Raw genomic sequence first — 13,718 nt, forward strand, 5'->3', positions numbered from 1 at the left:
ATTGATCAGAGACCAGGAGTTTGGGTAGTGCCCAGGTATTGCATGAGTAAGGAAGTGGGAAGCTCTGTCATCTGAACTGTGCTGGTTTTGTTTAATGCCTCCTGCTTGGGAATTGGGAAGTGAACAGGTTTTGCAGATGTACCTCAGATGTCTGAGAACACTGAAAATAATATACTAGAAGAATATTGAAGCTGCACAGTGTATTGTGCTAGAAGTAGTTTTGACTTCTCTGTAATTAAATAGGGGGCAATGCTCAAGTTTTCTCAAAATGGGCAGGTTTAAACATTCTATAGACTGTCTTCCATAGAATGGGAAATCTTTTTGTAGGGTTCAGAAATGCTTTTGAAAATAATCCAAGCCTGTGATAGATAACAAAAGTTTCCTGTAATTCCACACAGACAGCAGCATGGTGTGTTGCAGAGCAGAGCAGTGAAGTGGAAGGGGAGACCATTTTGTGCCCTTAGACTTTCCCACACTGGCTTTACCTGAATATCAAAAGACTGTGAGGGTTGCTTCATTCTTCCACCTTCAGCAAGTGCTGGCAGCCGGACCTTGCTATACCAGTACGTGGAGAACCGTGCAAGTGAACTGGAAATTGCATCGTCCTTCCAGTGGAGAAGGTGTCTGTTAGCGTGGAGTTCAACCTTGTTTACTTCCAGCACAAGGGACAGGGTTTAATGGGAAAAAATAACTTTGCTCTTGTGGTTTTCTTCTTGAAGAGAAGTTTGCAGACATAGTACACACTCAAACATCTGATAGTGATTATTAAAAACCAAGCAAATGTAAATGAGTTCCTTAATTCTTTTTTCTGCTGCTGTGGTTTTGCATTTTAACTTTCTAGCATGTAGTGATGCTCTTTTCTGTGCAGCTGCACAGCATAAAATGGCAGACCTGCCCTAAAGTTACTCCTTGGTGATGTTTTTCCTGTAAAACTTTCTGGTATGGCATGGTGGGTTTGGCTCAAGCTAAGGAGTAGGAATCTTGGGTCACACTGCTAGAACAGAGGGGCAGCCCTCACTTCTGGATGCAGGAACCAGAAACCATAGTCTCCATTTGCCAAGTGCTTTTGTAGGTAGCTGTGCTCAGCTGTGCTTGGTAAGCAGCTTGCAGAGCACTCTGGTGAAGAGGACCAGGTAGCAGCCTGAGGTGAAGAATGCTGCAGAAGAGGAATGGCTCCTAGAGCATGGGTGCAGGAGCAGAAGTAAGCCGTGCACAAGTGGGAGCGTGGGGAGGAGTCAGAAGTTGTTGTAGCTTTTATGGTACTGCTGAAATCAGCACTCATCAGCTGGTGCTTGGTACTGCTTCACACCAGTGCACTGACTCCCACTATAGCTCAGTCCCAAAGAGTCAACTTGTCTTTCAAGTATCATAAACTGTCTCTAGGGAGCAACCACTGCAGCATGCATAGCCCAAAGAACAGCAAGGAAAGAGATGTATTCAGGACACAGCCCCCTCCAAAATGGGTTTCTGGAATACATTCCTGTTTCTTGTTCCTTCCAAATGAGGCTGTTTTTGCATTACTATGCGCATTTGTGGCTTCTGTGAGCATATCTGAGCTGGCCCAGCTGAATGCCGTTGGCTGTGGTGTTGAGGGTGTCAGCAATAACCAGGACTTTGGCAGGAGCATTTGTAGGACTCACAGTCTGCAGCATTGTTGTTAGATTCATTCCCGTGTGGACTGATGAATTTGAAGGCTTAGCCTGGGTGGCTTTATGCAATGTGCAATATGGCACAGTGTAGACACAGCTGGAGTACAACTTGGAGCAGTCAAATGTTGAAGTACCAGTACTTATGTTCTTAGACTAGAAATGAAGCTACTCCAGAATGGGAATTTTTAAGAACTGTTGCAGGACAAAGGAAGGGTGGCACCACCTGTCTCCAGTATTCAGAAGGATCTCTTCTGCCATCTATTGCCACGTATAGCTCACCACATGTCTATATGGAGAGGAAAAATTTTTGTCCAATCTCGGGTGGTACAGCCCTGGAGAAAGTAGATTTAAAAGAGTCATTGTCTTTCTGATTGTCCAGATCCCACACTTATAGAGGAATAAGGCTTTGGTCCTGGATTTATGGACAGTCTGTAGGACAGTTCCTATAGTGTGATCTGATGAAAGGCTGTAAGAAGACTGCTTTTTGGGAGCTTCATTCAGCTGCCATATCCTCGTTTGGTCACACTCCCGCTGCTTCTTCTCTCTGGACAGCAGCTGATAAACCCTCCTGCACTTGCCACAGCCACTAGCACATGGGACAGGCGGAAGGGTTTGAGTATTTGATGGTCATTAATGTATTTAAATCTAAGTCAGCCTTTCTCCAGCTGCTAGAGTCTGAGCTGGAAGCATGCCCTTGTTGAGGTATTTGAAGGTAGATGCATGGTTTTGTAATTGTGTTGTGCTAGAGTTGCACTGTGGTAACTTCAGAGTTCCATTTTGGTTTAGGCAAAAGGGGTTGTGACCCCTCGGCCTACAGTGCTGCAGTGATGCAAATTGTGTGTGGTAAGCATGGACTGTTCTTGAATCAAGTCCAGTTAAAACCAGTTGCAGCAGTAAGATGAGAGGAAACCCATTCTCCTGGAGAAGGGCTGCAACTTTGACTAATTATGCTTTTGGTTTTTTGGATTGTTTCTCGTTCCTCTTTGCTTCCCTGTATCCTGAAGTCTATGAAGGGGACTCAAGTTCACACTGTGAAGTCCTACTGCTACATAAGAGTAGTATCAAAATTCCTTGACCACCATGGATGTTTCAGGGCAAAAACTGAGGGCTTTTAGTACCCAGCATGATTTAGCCCTCTCAGGGTTATCTAGACAACACAAACACCTGAACTTATTTGATCCACAGGTGAAATCTGAATGCAGTGTTAGTTTTCTACAGCGTCTTCTATAAACTGTCTGGTATGGGCCTCAGTCTAGCAGGCAGGCTCTCCATACCTGCATCATTGTGACTGCTTGTGTATGTGTTGTGGGGTATGTACACGGCTCGTTTATGGTGGCTGGAGTTGTCCAGTTCCTCCACAGTTAAAGTGGTGGTGGGTGGTAAACAGCAGCTTTTAAGGACTTCCTACTTTGCCCAATGCTATCTTGTGTGTTGTTTGAACAGCCGGCTGTTTCACTTAGTAGGTATAAGTGTCTCTGCTAAACTGCATGACATGAGGTGGGTTTGGAGACTGCAAGTACCTTCTTGTAATCCATGAGCGTTGTCAGGAAAAACAGGCAGTTCCAGAATTAATGATAATTGAAGCAGTTTTTAGCAAAAAAAGTTTGTGTCTAGCTGTACTTTAAGTTTGTCATGAAGCATGTGGGTTAGCTCAATTATTGTTCATTAGATGCCATTTCCAAACACCTTTCTGTTGTTAACAGGAGAGGAGATTCTCAGAAACCGGCTGTTTCCCATTTAAAAAAAACCCACAAAAAACCAAAAAATCTCAACGGAAAATCTGCATCCATTCATTGTAGCTAAAGTTTTAGAGCAAGAAGTTTTTTTTACAGAAATTTGCTGTGCTAATAGGCTCAACAATCAAGAACTGAATAAAGATAGGCTTAATATTGTGCTTTGATTGGATCACTTGAAAATTTAAATCTGGTTTAAAATAATGTTGTTAATTTAGGCCCAATTTTGATTTACTGGCCCACAGAAGGTAAAAAAGATTGAGTGAATAAAGGTCTTAGTAAAAACAGATTCTGAAAATTGTTGCATTCAACCTTTCTGGAATGTTTAATTTGCTGAAAAGTAGCCCAGATTCTTTTAATCATATGGCAGGATTAAGAATTACACTCCTACCTGGTAGTACAGGTCTTGGTTGTGTCTTGGATTACATTATCTTGCAAATTACTTTAAAGAAGCCATCTCTGAGAGTGACCCCATGCTTTGCACCAGTTACCTGCACTCAGTATCTGCATGGATAGGAGCAACCAGGTCTCTTAACTTCTAGTCCCTTCCTGGTACAAACAGGCGTGGGGACACAGATGCTGATTGAGTCTCTGTTTCCACTACTGCAGACTTGCTGGCATTAGCGACGAAGCCGGCGTATTATCAAATGGGCAACAGATAACCACTGATACGGGCAGAAAATGCTATCCTAGTAGCTTTGGGGCATGTGGGAGAGGAAATGCAGTTCAAAGGACTCCTTCGCTTGCCTGCTTTCTTGCTCTTGGTGTGGTGCCATTGATTCCCCTGCCAGCGTAGCTTGGGACACTGTGGTGGCAGAGGTGTGTGAGTACAGACAGAAACACTGCCTAGTGCCAGCACAGCAAACACGTGCACTCAGGTGTGCTCCAGAGACAGCCAACAAGATCTTGTGTTCTGTTGGGAATTTTTTTCCCATATTTTTTTTAATCATCCAAATGTTTACCCTCCCAGTTGGGAGAAAAAAGAATATGTTTCATTTAAGTTTTGGCATTGTGGGTGTAGACAGCTTGTTGGTTTGAAGTTTGGAGCCCTGGTCACATGAACTGGTGGTCTTCTAAAAGCTTACTGTTGGGAAGGAGTGTCTTAGGACTTAACTCTGAGTCTTGAAAGGGTAAAATGTAGTTTAGCCATGCTTCCTGCTGGCACATGTGATAGTGATAAAGATTTCCTGCTTGTCCCATGAAGAATGATACCTCCAGCAACAAGTTTTGTATGCACATCTTGAGCTTGCCTAGAAGTGCCTGTCACATGGTGGATTTTGTTTGAGGTGGTAATTACACATTTGATAATCATCTGATTTCCAGCAGACACCTGACTATTAAAGCTTAAATTACTTTTTTACTTTTAAGTGAGGGCAGAATATTTCTGCAGCCTGTCACGTTTGGGTAAGTTTACCTTGCTAAACAAAGCTGCACACACAAGTGAATGTTTCTGTACAGATGTGCTGTGTGCCAGGCTGAGTGCCACATTGTAGAGTGCAGTTACACAATTTACATACTTGGTTTATCACCTCCAATGAGACCAAAAGATGGTGCACTTCAGACCTCATTGAGATCAGGGGTTCAGAGCCAGGTAAACCTCAGCGATAAGTATTTCACCATGCCAGCAAAATGTCATAGCAAGGAAGTAAATAACCCAGGTGCACAGCAGAAGGCGAGCTGTAATGGTAGCATGGAGTGGTCAGAACAAAATCTGTGAGGTAGAGTGCCCAGCCATGCCAGAGCCTTCCCTTAATTGTTAAGTAAAAAGCACATTGCATTGAGAAGGAAAATGGGAATTAGTCACAAAACTGTACTGCTCAAGCAGCTGCTTCAGTTATGGTTCCTATAGCTTTTGGAAACCTAACTCCTTGTCCTGCTGTTATGAAGAAAAAGGAAACATCAGGCTACAAAATAGCAGGAAAAGACAAAAGCAAAAGTGGAGTTCAAGGAGTAGGTGAAAGGTAATGAGACCAAACAGCAAGGACATACTGTAGCACATACTAGTCAGGAAGTTTTGTGAAAACCTGAAGTTTGCTGGAGAGTAGAGAATGTTCGCAGAAGATAGTTTGTTTTGCAAATCTCTTCCCAGTTGAGATGCTTAGGCATGAGAACAGCCTCTGAAACCCAGAATTTTCTGTAAATAGGGTTCTATGAATGCAAATATATTACAACTCTGATTGTGCATATTTGTTTTTGTGTATGTTTTATAGTACTTATGCTTCATTTTTTGCTTAGGAGTTATGGAGTAATAAACTGAAAAGAGTCCAATTTTTGTACCAATGTACAAATAAATCTCGCATACTGATAGTTAAATACTTGATTTGTGGCTAGCACAACATGCACTGTTATCTAGAATATTATTGTTTACTAAATTTAACACAGACTGGTACTACTAGCCTGAGCTTTGCTTTGCAAAGAAAAGACTGCCTTTGTGTATTAAGTCTTTTCCTAAATGAGAACTTTTTTACAAGCTAAAGGAATGGTGCTAGGATATTCTATTTTAAAAGACATTCTGAAGTATTTTTAGTTAACACAGACTGCAGTGTTTTAATTATAAAGAATGCAATTTGCTTAAAATATTCAACTAAAACCAAATTCTACTCTAGAAAAGCTTCAAAATGTATATTTGTATTGGGAGAGAAATGTTTTGTAGCGTAGTCTGAGTTTTTGCAATCAGGATAGTTTTGTTGTGGAGTTTTAGTCTCTGGCTGAAATTTACTTTCTCAGACCTAAACAGTCAGTTCAGTAGAAGAGAAGTGTACCCAAAGGAGGTGGGACTTCCTCAGGCTGAGGCTTTTTTGAACTTTGTGTCATAGTTACATGTTTAAAGTCTCTCAAAAGCAGTAGAAGGAAAATAGGATTGTGTTGAGAGAAGGTGGTTTACTGTTTATTTTTAAATAGTCTAGATATTTCTGGCTGTGTGTTGGGTGTTCACATGACGTTTAGATGTGGGATTATGTTGAGTTCTTTCCTCATCCTTTTCCGTCTTGTGAAGTTTTTTCTGTTTTCGTATTTATAAGCCTTACATAGTGTGTACCCTCTCAATGAGGACAAAGTGAGCAATTTATTTTGAGGACGGAAACAGGATTTTTTTTTTTGTTCCTTCTGCTGCTCATGCCAATCTGTCTGTTGTTGCCAAATGCGTGCTAAATAGGCCATTCCAGCAGAAATCATTGCATTAAGAAGCAAAGTGCAAAGCCATGGGTGTGATGTTAGGCATTTGAACAATCCTGGATTCATCTAGGTTGGAAAAGACCTTTGAGGTCATCAACTCCAACCATTAACCCAGCACTACCAAGTCCACTCATGTCCTTAAGTGCCACATCTGTGTGTCTTTTTAATGCCTCCAGGGATGGTGACTCAATCACTTCTCTAGGCAGACTATTCCAGTGCTTTGCAACCCTTTCTGTGAAGAAGCTTTTCCTAATATCCAATCTAAACATCCCCTGGCACGACTTGAGGCCATTACCTCTGGTCCTGTCACTTGTTGCCTGGGAGAAGAGACTGACCTCCACCTGGCGGCAACACCCTCCTTTCAGGCAGTTGTGGAGAGCAATGAGATTCCCCCCAGCCTCATTTTCTTCAGGTTAAACACCCCCAGCTCTCTCACTTGCTTCTCACAGGGCTTGTGCTCCTGACCCTTCACCAGCTCTGTTGCCCTTCTCTGGACATGCTCTGCCACCTCAATGTCTTTCTTGTGAGGGGCCCAAATCTGGACAAGAATTCGAAGTGTGGCCTCACCAGTGCTGAGTGCAGGGGGACAATCACTGCCCTGGTCCTGCTGGCCACACTGTTCCTCTCTAAATTTTTGATAGACACCATCATATACACACAGTGTCTTTCTGAGCACTTTTACCACTTCTATTCTTCCCTGCTCAGAAGTGGTGTGTGAGTACAACTTGCTATGCTTCATCTGATGTAACTGTAGTGAAGAAGGAGGGTACAATCCTTCTTTGGCAGCAGCGTCACACTTAAATTGGATTAAGTGTAATGTGAAACCATACCTGAAATAATTGGCTTTATGCTGCTAGAGGTTTTCATGGGGACATACAAGTTTATTAAGGTGCATACATGCCTTCACAAAGAAACAGTTTTAGTTGTTGCCAATGTTTTGAAATACGCGTGTTTTTCCTTTGCTGGCCCACCTTTGAAATTGGTCATGTTTACATAAATCTGAAGTAAAGGCTGCTTAAGAACATGTCTTTTGCTTCCTAATCTTGATTCATCATCCCAGTATGCTGTAGCTACAGAATAGCTTATTTCTTGCTCACAGCTCACTCTGTATGCACTCTCAGGCACTGAAGTAGAAGCCTGTGGAGCACATATATATCCATGAAAGGAACAGTAGTTATTGCAGAAACCTGAAGGATGCTGCAGTCATAAAAGAGTGCCTTCATTTACTAGTGTTCATAAATTGAATCAGTGATATTTACACCCTGTAACTGCTCGTGGTTTTAATAAAAGATGGATATTTCATAAGGAGGCCTGTTTGTGTGGCACTGGTGAGGTCACACTGAGCAGATGGAAGTACAGCAATCTTCAACACTGGTTTGAGAGGAGAAGCATCTCGGACACATCTGCCCATATAGCAACAAGTCTCCACAGCCTCCCTGGGGAAGGGGCAAAAGTTCATGGCTGTAAGTGGAGGTAAGACCTGGCATTTTCTCTGTCCTTGCTGAAGTCAAGGACCCCCAAGGGTAGTGAAGAGCCTGTGATGCTGCCAGGCCAGGCTCCATGCCCCACGGGGGTTTTTTTGTCCCAGAGAAGAACGCTAGCATAGAGTGTACTTTCAAAGACAGAACCAAAAGTGCTTTCAGTTCACTAATTCATTTCATATCTATGCCAAACTTGCAAGTCATTCTCTAATCCTTTTTCAGTGCTCTGGTGACTGATAATAGGGATACTACAAACCAGTGTGGATGATTCTTGCTGCAAAGGGTTACATTTGAACTGTGAAACAGGCTTAACCTTTACTTTTTGGGGTGGTAGTCATCCTTCTTGCTTATCATCGATCACGTGAGATTTGAGCAGGTACAGAGATGCAGAGATTGGGTGGGTGAATGTTTTTAACAGCCTGGCTGATGAAGCACATCAGTGGGAGAAAGTTGCTGTGCAGAAAGCCGGGATGCTTGCTAACCTTTATAGTCTGTTTTTTGCCGAGAGAGCATATGTTTTGTGCAGAACAGAAGCCAACACAAAGCGTTTTTCTCTGGCTGCATGTATGGTTTTGGTGATAGAAATGTAGTTGCTTGAAATTAAAATCCCATTCATCCTGTGCGGGAGTCCTCAGTCTGCGTGAAGGAATGGGGCTTTGCAAAGCAATCTGAGTAATTTTGTGGAGATACAGGCAGATCTATACAACATCTTCATTCTAGAAAGATAATTGTTCCTAGATATGAGGAAATATACATGTTAAATAGTCTTTCAGTTCCAGTTCACAAATTATAAGCACCATGATAAAAAAATTTGTAAACACCAGGCTATTTTTGCCATGGAGGAGATGAAAATAAGCACTAAGAATGGCTGGTATGTTTTGTTGTTTGGGGCGGTGGGGGTTGGATAGTGAGGACATGGACAATTTTATGCAGAGTTTAGGGAGAAAACTGCTGAATGTTACTTTTGCTCTTTGTTGTCATTAGGGAACGTGTATATTCATACAAACACTGCTGGGATTTTCAATATTTTTTTTGCTATCTTAGTGACATGATTGCAGAATTTTAAAATACAGTAATAAACCTCTTGTTACCCAAATATTAAAGGTTAATACCCGTGAAAAACAAGAGGTTTGCCAATTATGCATTTCATCCATACTGAATGATAACTGTGCTTTCCTTAAGTCACAACAGTCAAGGCTGCTGTGGAGTGACAAGACCTGGGCTTCCCTTCAGTGTTGTTTGATATGTTTCACTTTGACATTATGTAAATACTCTGCTATTAGGGAAGAAAATGACATAAAATTGCATCCTTTCTCAACAAGGTTTTAAGTTCTTTCTGTAGCTTCTCTCCTTTTTGAAGCTGTAATAAAGATAGATCATAATTAGAATCCCAGTTGCTTCAGTGAGAAATTAGCATGTTCTTATATGCTGAGCTGAGCCAGGATCCCAGTGAGACCCCCTCCGGGTATCTGTCCTGCCCCAAAGTGCTTTCCCTAATACCAATTCACGTTCTAGACATATTAAAGAAAATCATATTCACTGCTACCTAGCAGTTAATCAGAGCCTTCAGATGGGCTTGAAATTATTTGCAGCCAACTGCCAAAACCACCTGCAGCCGTTCGTTTATTGCAGCCATACTCAGGCATGCTGTAAAACTAATCAGAGAGTGCCTCTCCATTGCCCAGTACCAGGACTGAACAAATTCACTCCATGCATGTCCTTCATTCTTACAAATTTATCCCAAATCTTACTTAGCCCCACTGCCAACCTCCTTGCATGTTGTCTTCTGGGCTGTGGCCAAGCAAACAAAAATCTAAAGGTTTTGACCGGATGTCTTCCCTGTCAAAAAGATCTTCTCCTATAGGTTTTGATTTTTTTTTTAAGAACTGGGCACAAATATATATACACCTTATCTATGATTAGATATTTATGGAAATAAGATTCTAGCAGATTGGAATAAATTAAAACCTTAATGGGGCTAAAATAAACCTAATTTGTAAATTAATTAAAAACAAAAAGCAATGAGCACTAACACTTAACAAAAAAAAAAAAAAGACATTTTCATGGTGCAAAATACAGATTTAATTCCCAAATAAGTGAATGGTAAACTGTAATTGTATCATGTGCAAGAAGACATTCAGAACATATGAAACAGTACTCACAGATTTTACAGTCAAGCTGTTCCCTTTCTGGTTTTCCAAATTGTAGCAGAAGATACCAAAGGATAAAACAAATAAAATACTGTCTTCATAATTGACCCAGGGGATTTGGTATTGGTAGGAGATGGATTCAGGTCTCTGTCTCTCTCTTCTAAAAGGTGAATTTTTATGTTTTCTGCCTAACATGTTTCTGATGTGCTCTTGTTTCCACAGGCCAAGGCTGCAAGCACAAAGGAAGTTTGCTCAGTCCCAGCCAAACAGTCCCAGCACAACTCCAATAAAGATAGTGGAGCCGTTGTTACCCCCTCCTGTCACTCAGATTTCTGACCTCTCCAAAAGGAAGCCCAAGACAGAAGATTTTCTCACTTTCCTCTGTCTTCGAGGTAGGTGTCTTGCAGCAGCCCTGGGGCACAGTCTCATTCACAGAAGGAGCTGTAGCGCTGCACACCAAGCAGCAGCCAGACAAATGTACTGGAGCTGCACTTGAATGTATTGTGTGCATTTCAGCTCTCAGCAATTTGACTGTATCTTCAGCAGGAGCATTCGAGTTCGTGGTTCTAAAGATCATAAAATGAGCCTGGTAATAGTGCAAAAAGAAATTTCTTTTATACTTGGCTCTCCGATACCCTGAATAGGTTTTTGTCTAGCTCTCTTAAGTCCTCCCCATCCTCCTTTGTTTTGTCTGACTATAAACTGAAGAAGTGCTTAACTTGCTTGAGTACTTGTTCCTGCAAGAGGAGAAAATCTTCTTGGAAATTCCCCTTCTCTGCCTACTCACTGTCCTTTATTGTTCAATCTGAGTCAGGCTTTTCATCTGACAGTGGGTGGAGGGGTTGCCATTGTTCTTGTCCACCTCAAGAGCTGCATTATTCCTGTGTTGATAATTAAAACAGGTGAGCTCCTTCTCTTAGCAATCCAAGTACAAGCGACACATCTGAAATTGTAGAGTGAGATACCTGAATCGCCTCACAGTAACAGGTGCCTGAGCCTGGCTGGAGCTGTGTGGTGTGTCTGGGATCGATGGGCTGCGTGTCTGCAAGCCTGCATGTCAAACTTGGGGGGCCTGAGCATGAGGTACAGCTCAGTGTCTAGATTAAGCTAGAGAAGGAGATGTTACTTGAATGGTCATTTTTCTTAGGACTTTCCATGGCCTTGTGTCCCAAGTCATGTACTGAAGATAGCATCTTTCAGTTTAATCCCCCAATGGTCATGTTATCTCTTGCGGTATGTTTATAGGTGCTTTCCCTGTCTCCTTAGTCTCTGCTCCATCCTCTGTGCTGGAATGATGCCTTTTGCTGGTTTTTTGTCCCATTACCTGCTGAAAGGGTGTGCATTTGTTACCGATAGGCTTTGTCTGCAAAAGTCTCACCTAGTGGGCTGAATCTTTCAGTGCTTGTGTTGGAGTTCCCCTTTCTTAGGTCTCTGTTGCATCTGTGGACAGCTGTGATCAACACCACCCATAGCTTCCTGCTGAGGCTTTCTCACCTTAATGCAGTGTGGTTTGATTTCTTTTTTCTTCTCTTCTATAAGATTTTAGGCTAGTGGTACCTTTAGACTGGTTGCTAATTTATCCAGCTTGATTCACATCCAGTATGGAGCCTCCATCCTTTTGGGACCTCTGGTAAAGTGGGTGGGTGGAGGGGATAGAGGAGGGTGATTTGCTAGCCTTTGTGTTTGTTTAAAGGATGGAAAGGAGCAGAATCTAATGGAGTTTAAAGTGGCATCATGGTCCTCTGAAATATAATCTGTGGAAATGTATTTCTAATTTAGTGTGAGGTTGATCAGTCTGTTGGCAGCATGTCACTGCTGTGATCTGGGCCAACTGCCACAGTTGTTGGTGGGAAGAGTCAGATGGGGGTTGTGTGTGTGTGTCTGTGTGTGAGCACACATGGCTGCATTCACACACTTGTTTCCACTGCTTGCTAACTAAGCATGTGTTATTTATAGCTTTGAAGGCACTTGCACTTATAGAAAGGCAACCTGTGTGGGGGTGTCACTTATCTCCACTTTCATTTCCTACTCTCTTAGCACTCTCTTAGCGTTCTGGTTTAACAATGCAAATGGGAAGCATGGGTACTTTAGTCGTATTCCAGTGCTTCATGTTGTTGGTTTTTTTTGTTGTTGTTGTTTGGTTGGTTTGGGTTTTTTAAAAATTTTTTTTGAAGTATTATTAGTTTTACTTAAATCAATGGCTGTTTAGCTCTTGCACCTGTAATTTTCTTCTTTGTTATTCATCTGTGGCATAATTGATGTTTTGTACTGTCAATTAAGAACTTCCAGTTCATTCCTAATTTCTTCAGTATGCAGGAGTACTCGTACATTTCTGACAACACATGCATTCAGACGGCAAGATCACAATTACAATTATGTTAAAAACCACGAGGGAAAGTCTGCTGTGAGTGCCACACATGGCAAGTTCTTGGTGTGCTTAAACAGTCTGAAGAAAAGCAGAAAGGGAAAGCTGTCAGCTTTCTGTTTCAGCACCCCCACAAGCTTATTACTCCATCACCCCTGTATAAAATGTGAAAAGAGCCAGTTAAAAAGAGGTGGGGGAATCTTCTTGGACATCAGCTACCTGGATCCTTCTCTGTGGAGGATCAGGAGAGTGCTGTGGCTTGGAGGGAGGACTGGGTTGTTCATACTTGTATTTTCATCGTTCTGGCTTCTGTGCCTGAACTGCTGTGTCCTTCAAGAGGTCCTGGCTGCCTGAGGTTGTGTCCATTTGGCCTCTGGGAATGTTTAGCTCCAGGTGGCTGTCTCTTTTGATATGTCTATTTCAAAAAAAGGAGACGGAAGCTGGTTGCTAATGCTTGTAGGGAGTTCATATAGCAGCATGATGGTACATCCAGCTCCAGAAAGGTCCCACAAGTGACTTTCCAGGGCACTGGCAGGCTTAGTTGGGTTCTACTCTTCTGGTGGTGCCTAGTGAGCTTGGAGAGGGAAGAGCCAGTAGCTTACTAAGACCCTGCATAGGGAAGACGTGGGATTTTTTGGAAGGGATTTATTTTGATTTGGAGCCTCCGTGCTATTATTTATTGAAGTGTTGAAGGTTTCAGAACTGTTTGCATGGTGGAACAGGTGGTTGTTCTGACTTCTGTCCAGCTGCATGTGTCCAGCCTTGTCTTTTTGTTCTTTGACTATGAAATGCAACATGCAATTGCATGGAAATAAGAACACACTCACAGGGCTGTTGTTCAGCACTTCAAAAATCTTAAGTGTAGTAGTGATAAGATCCAGAGCAGTAAATTTCCATGTTTGTTTAATTAAAAAAAAAAAAAAAGTTAGGACTATATTAGGTCCTAGTCCTTCAAAATGCTCTGGTGATATAGTCCCTGGATTCACAATCAAAGTCTTTTTTTGGGCAAAGGAGTCTTTCCCAGGACTGATGGGAATGCAACTCAGTGGTCTTCTCTGTCCCTGTCCCACCACACCCCCCAGCGGTGTCAGAAGCAGAGCATAAATTTGTCACACCATAGAATAATGGGTCATTAAGGGTGGAAAACCACCTTCAAGATCACCAAG

The 13,718-nt window shown here is 42.2% G+C and overlaps 1 protein-coding gene across 2 annotated transcripts in view; it reads left to right on the forward strand.

Annotated features, from left to right (window-relative positions):
* Positions 1-13,718, forward strand: part of JARID2 (jumonji and AT-rich interaction domain containing 2) — a 211,910-nt gene that overhangs the window by 141,580 nt on the left and 56,612 nt on the right. For both annotated transcript variants that reach the window (XM_069008035.1, XM_069008036.1), the window contains one exon: positions 10,410-10,579. In XM_069008035.1, coding sequence (XP_068864136.1) covers positions 10,410-10,579 — 170 coding nt within the window. The remainder of the gene's footprint in view (positions 1-10,409; positions 10,580-13,718) is intronic.

This window comes from Aphelocoma coerulescens, chromosome 2, assembly GCF_041296385.1.
Source record: "Aphelocoma coerulescens isolate FSJ_1873_10779 chromosome 2, UR_Acoe_1.0, whole genome shotgun sequence".
Lineage (NCBI taxonomy): Eukaryota > Metazoa > Chordata > Aves > Passeriformes > Corvidae > Aphelocoma > Aphelocoma coerulescens.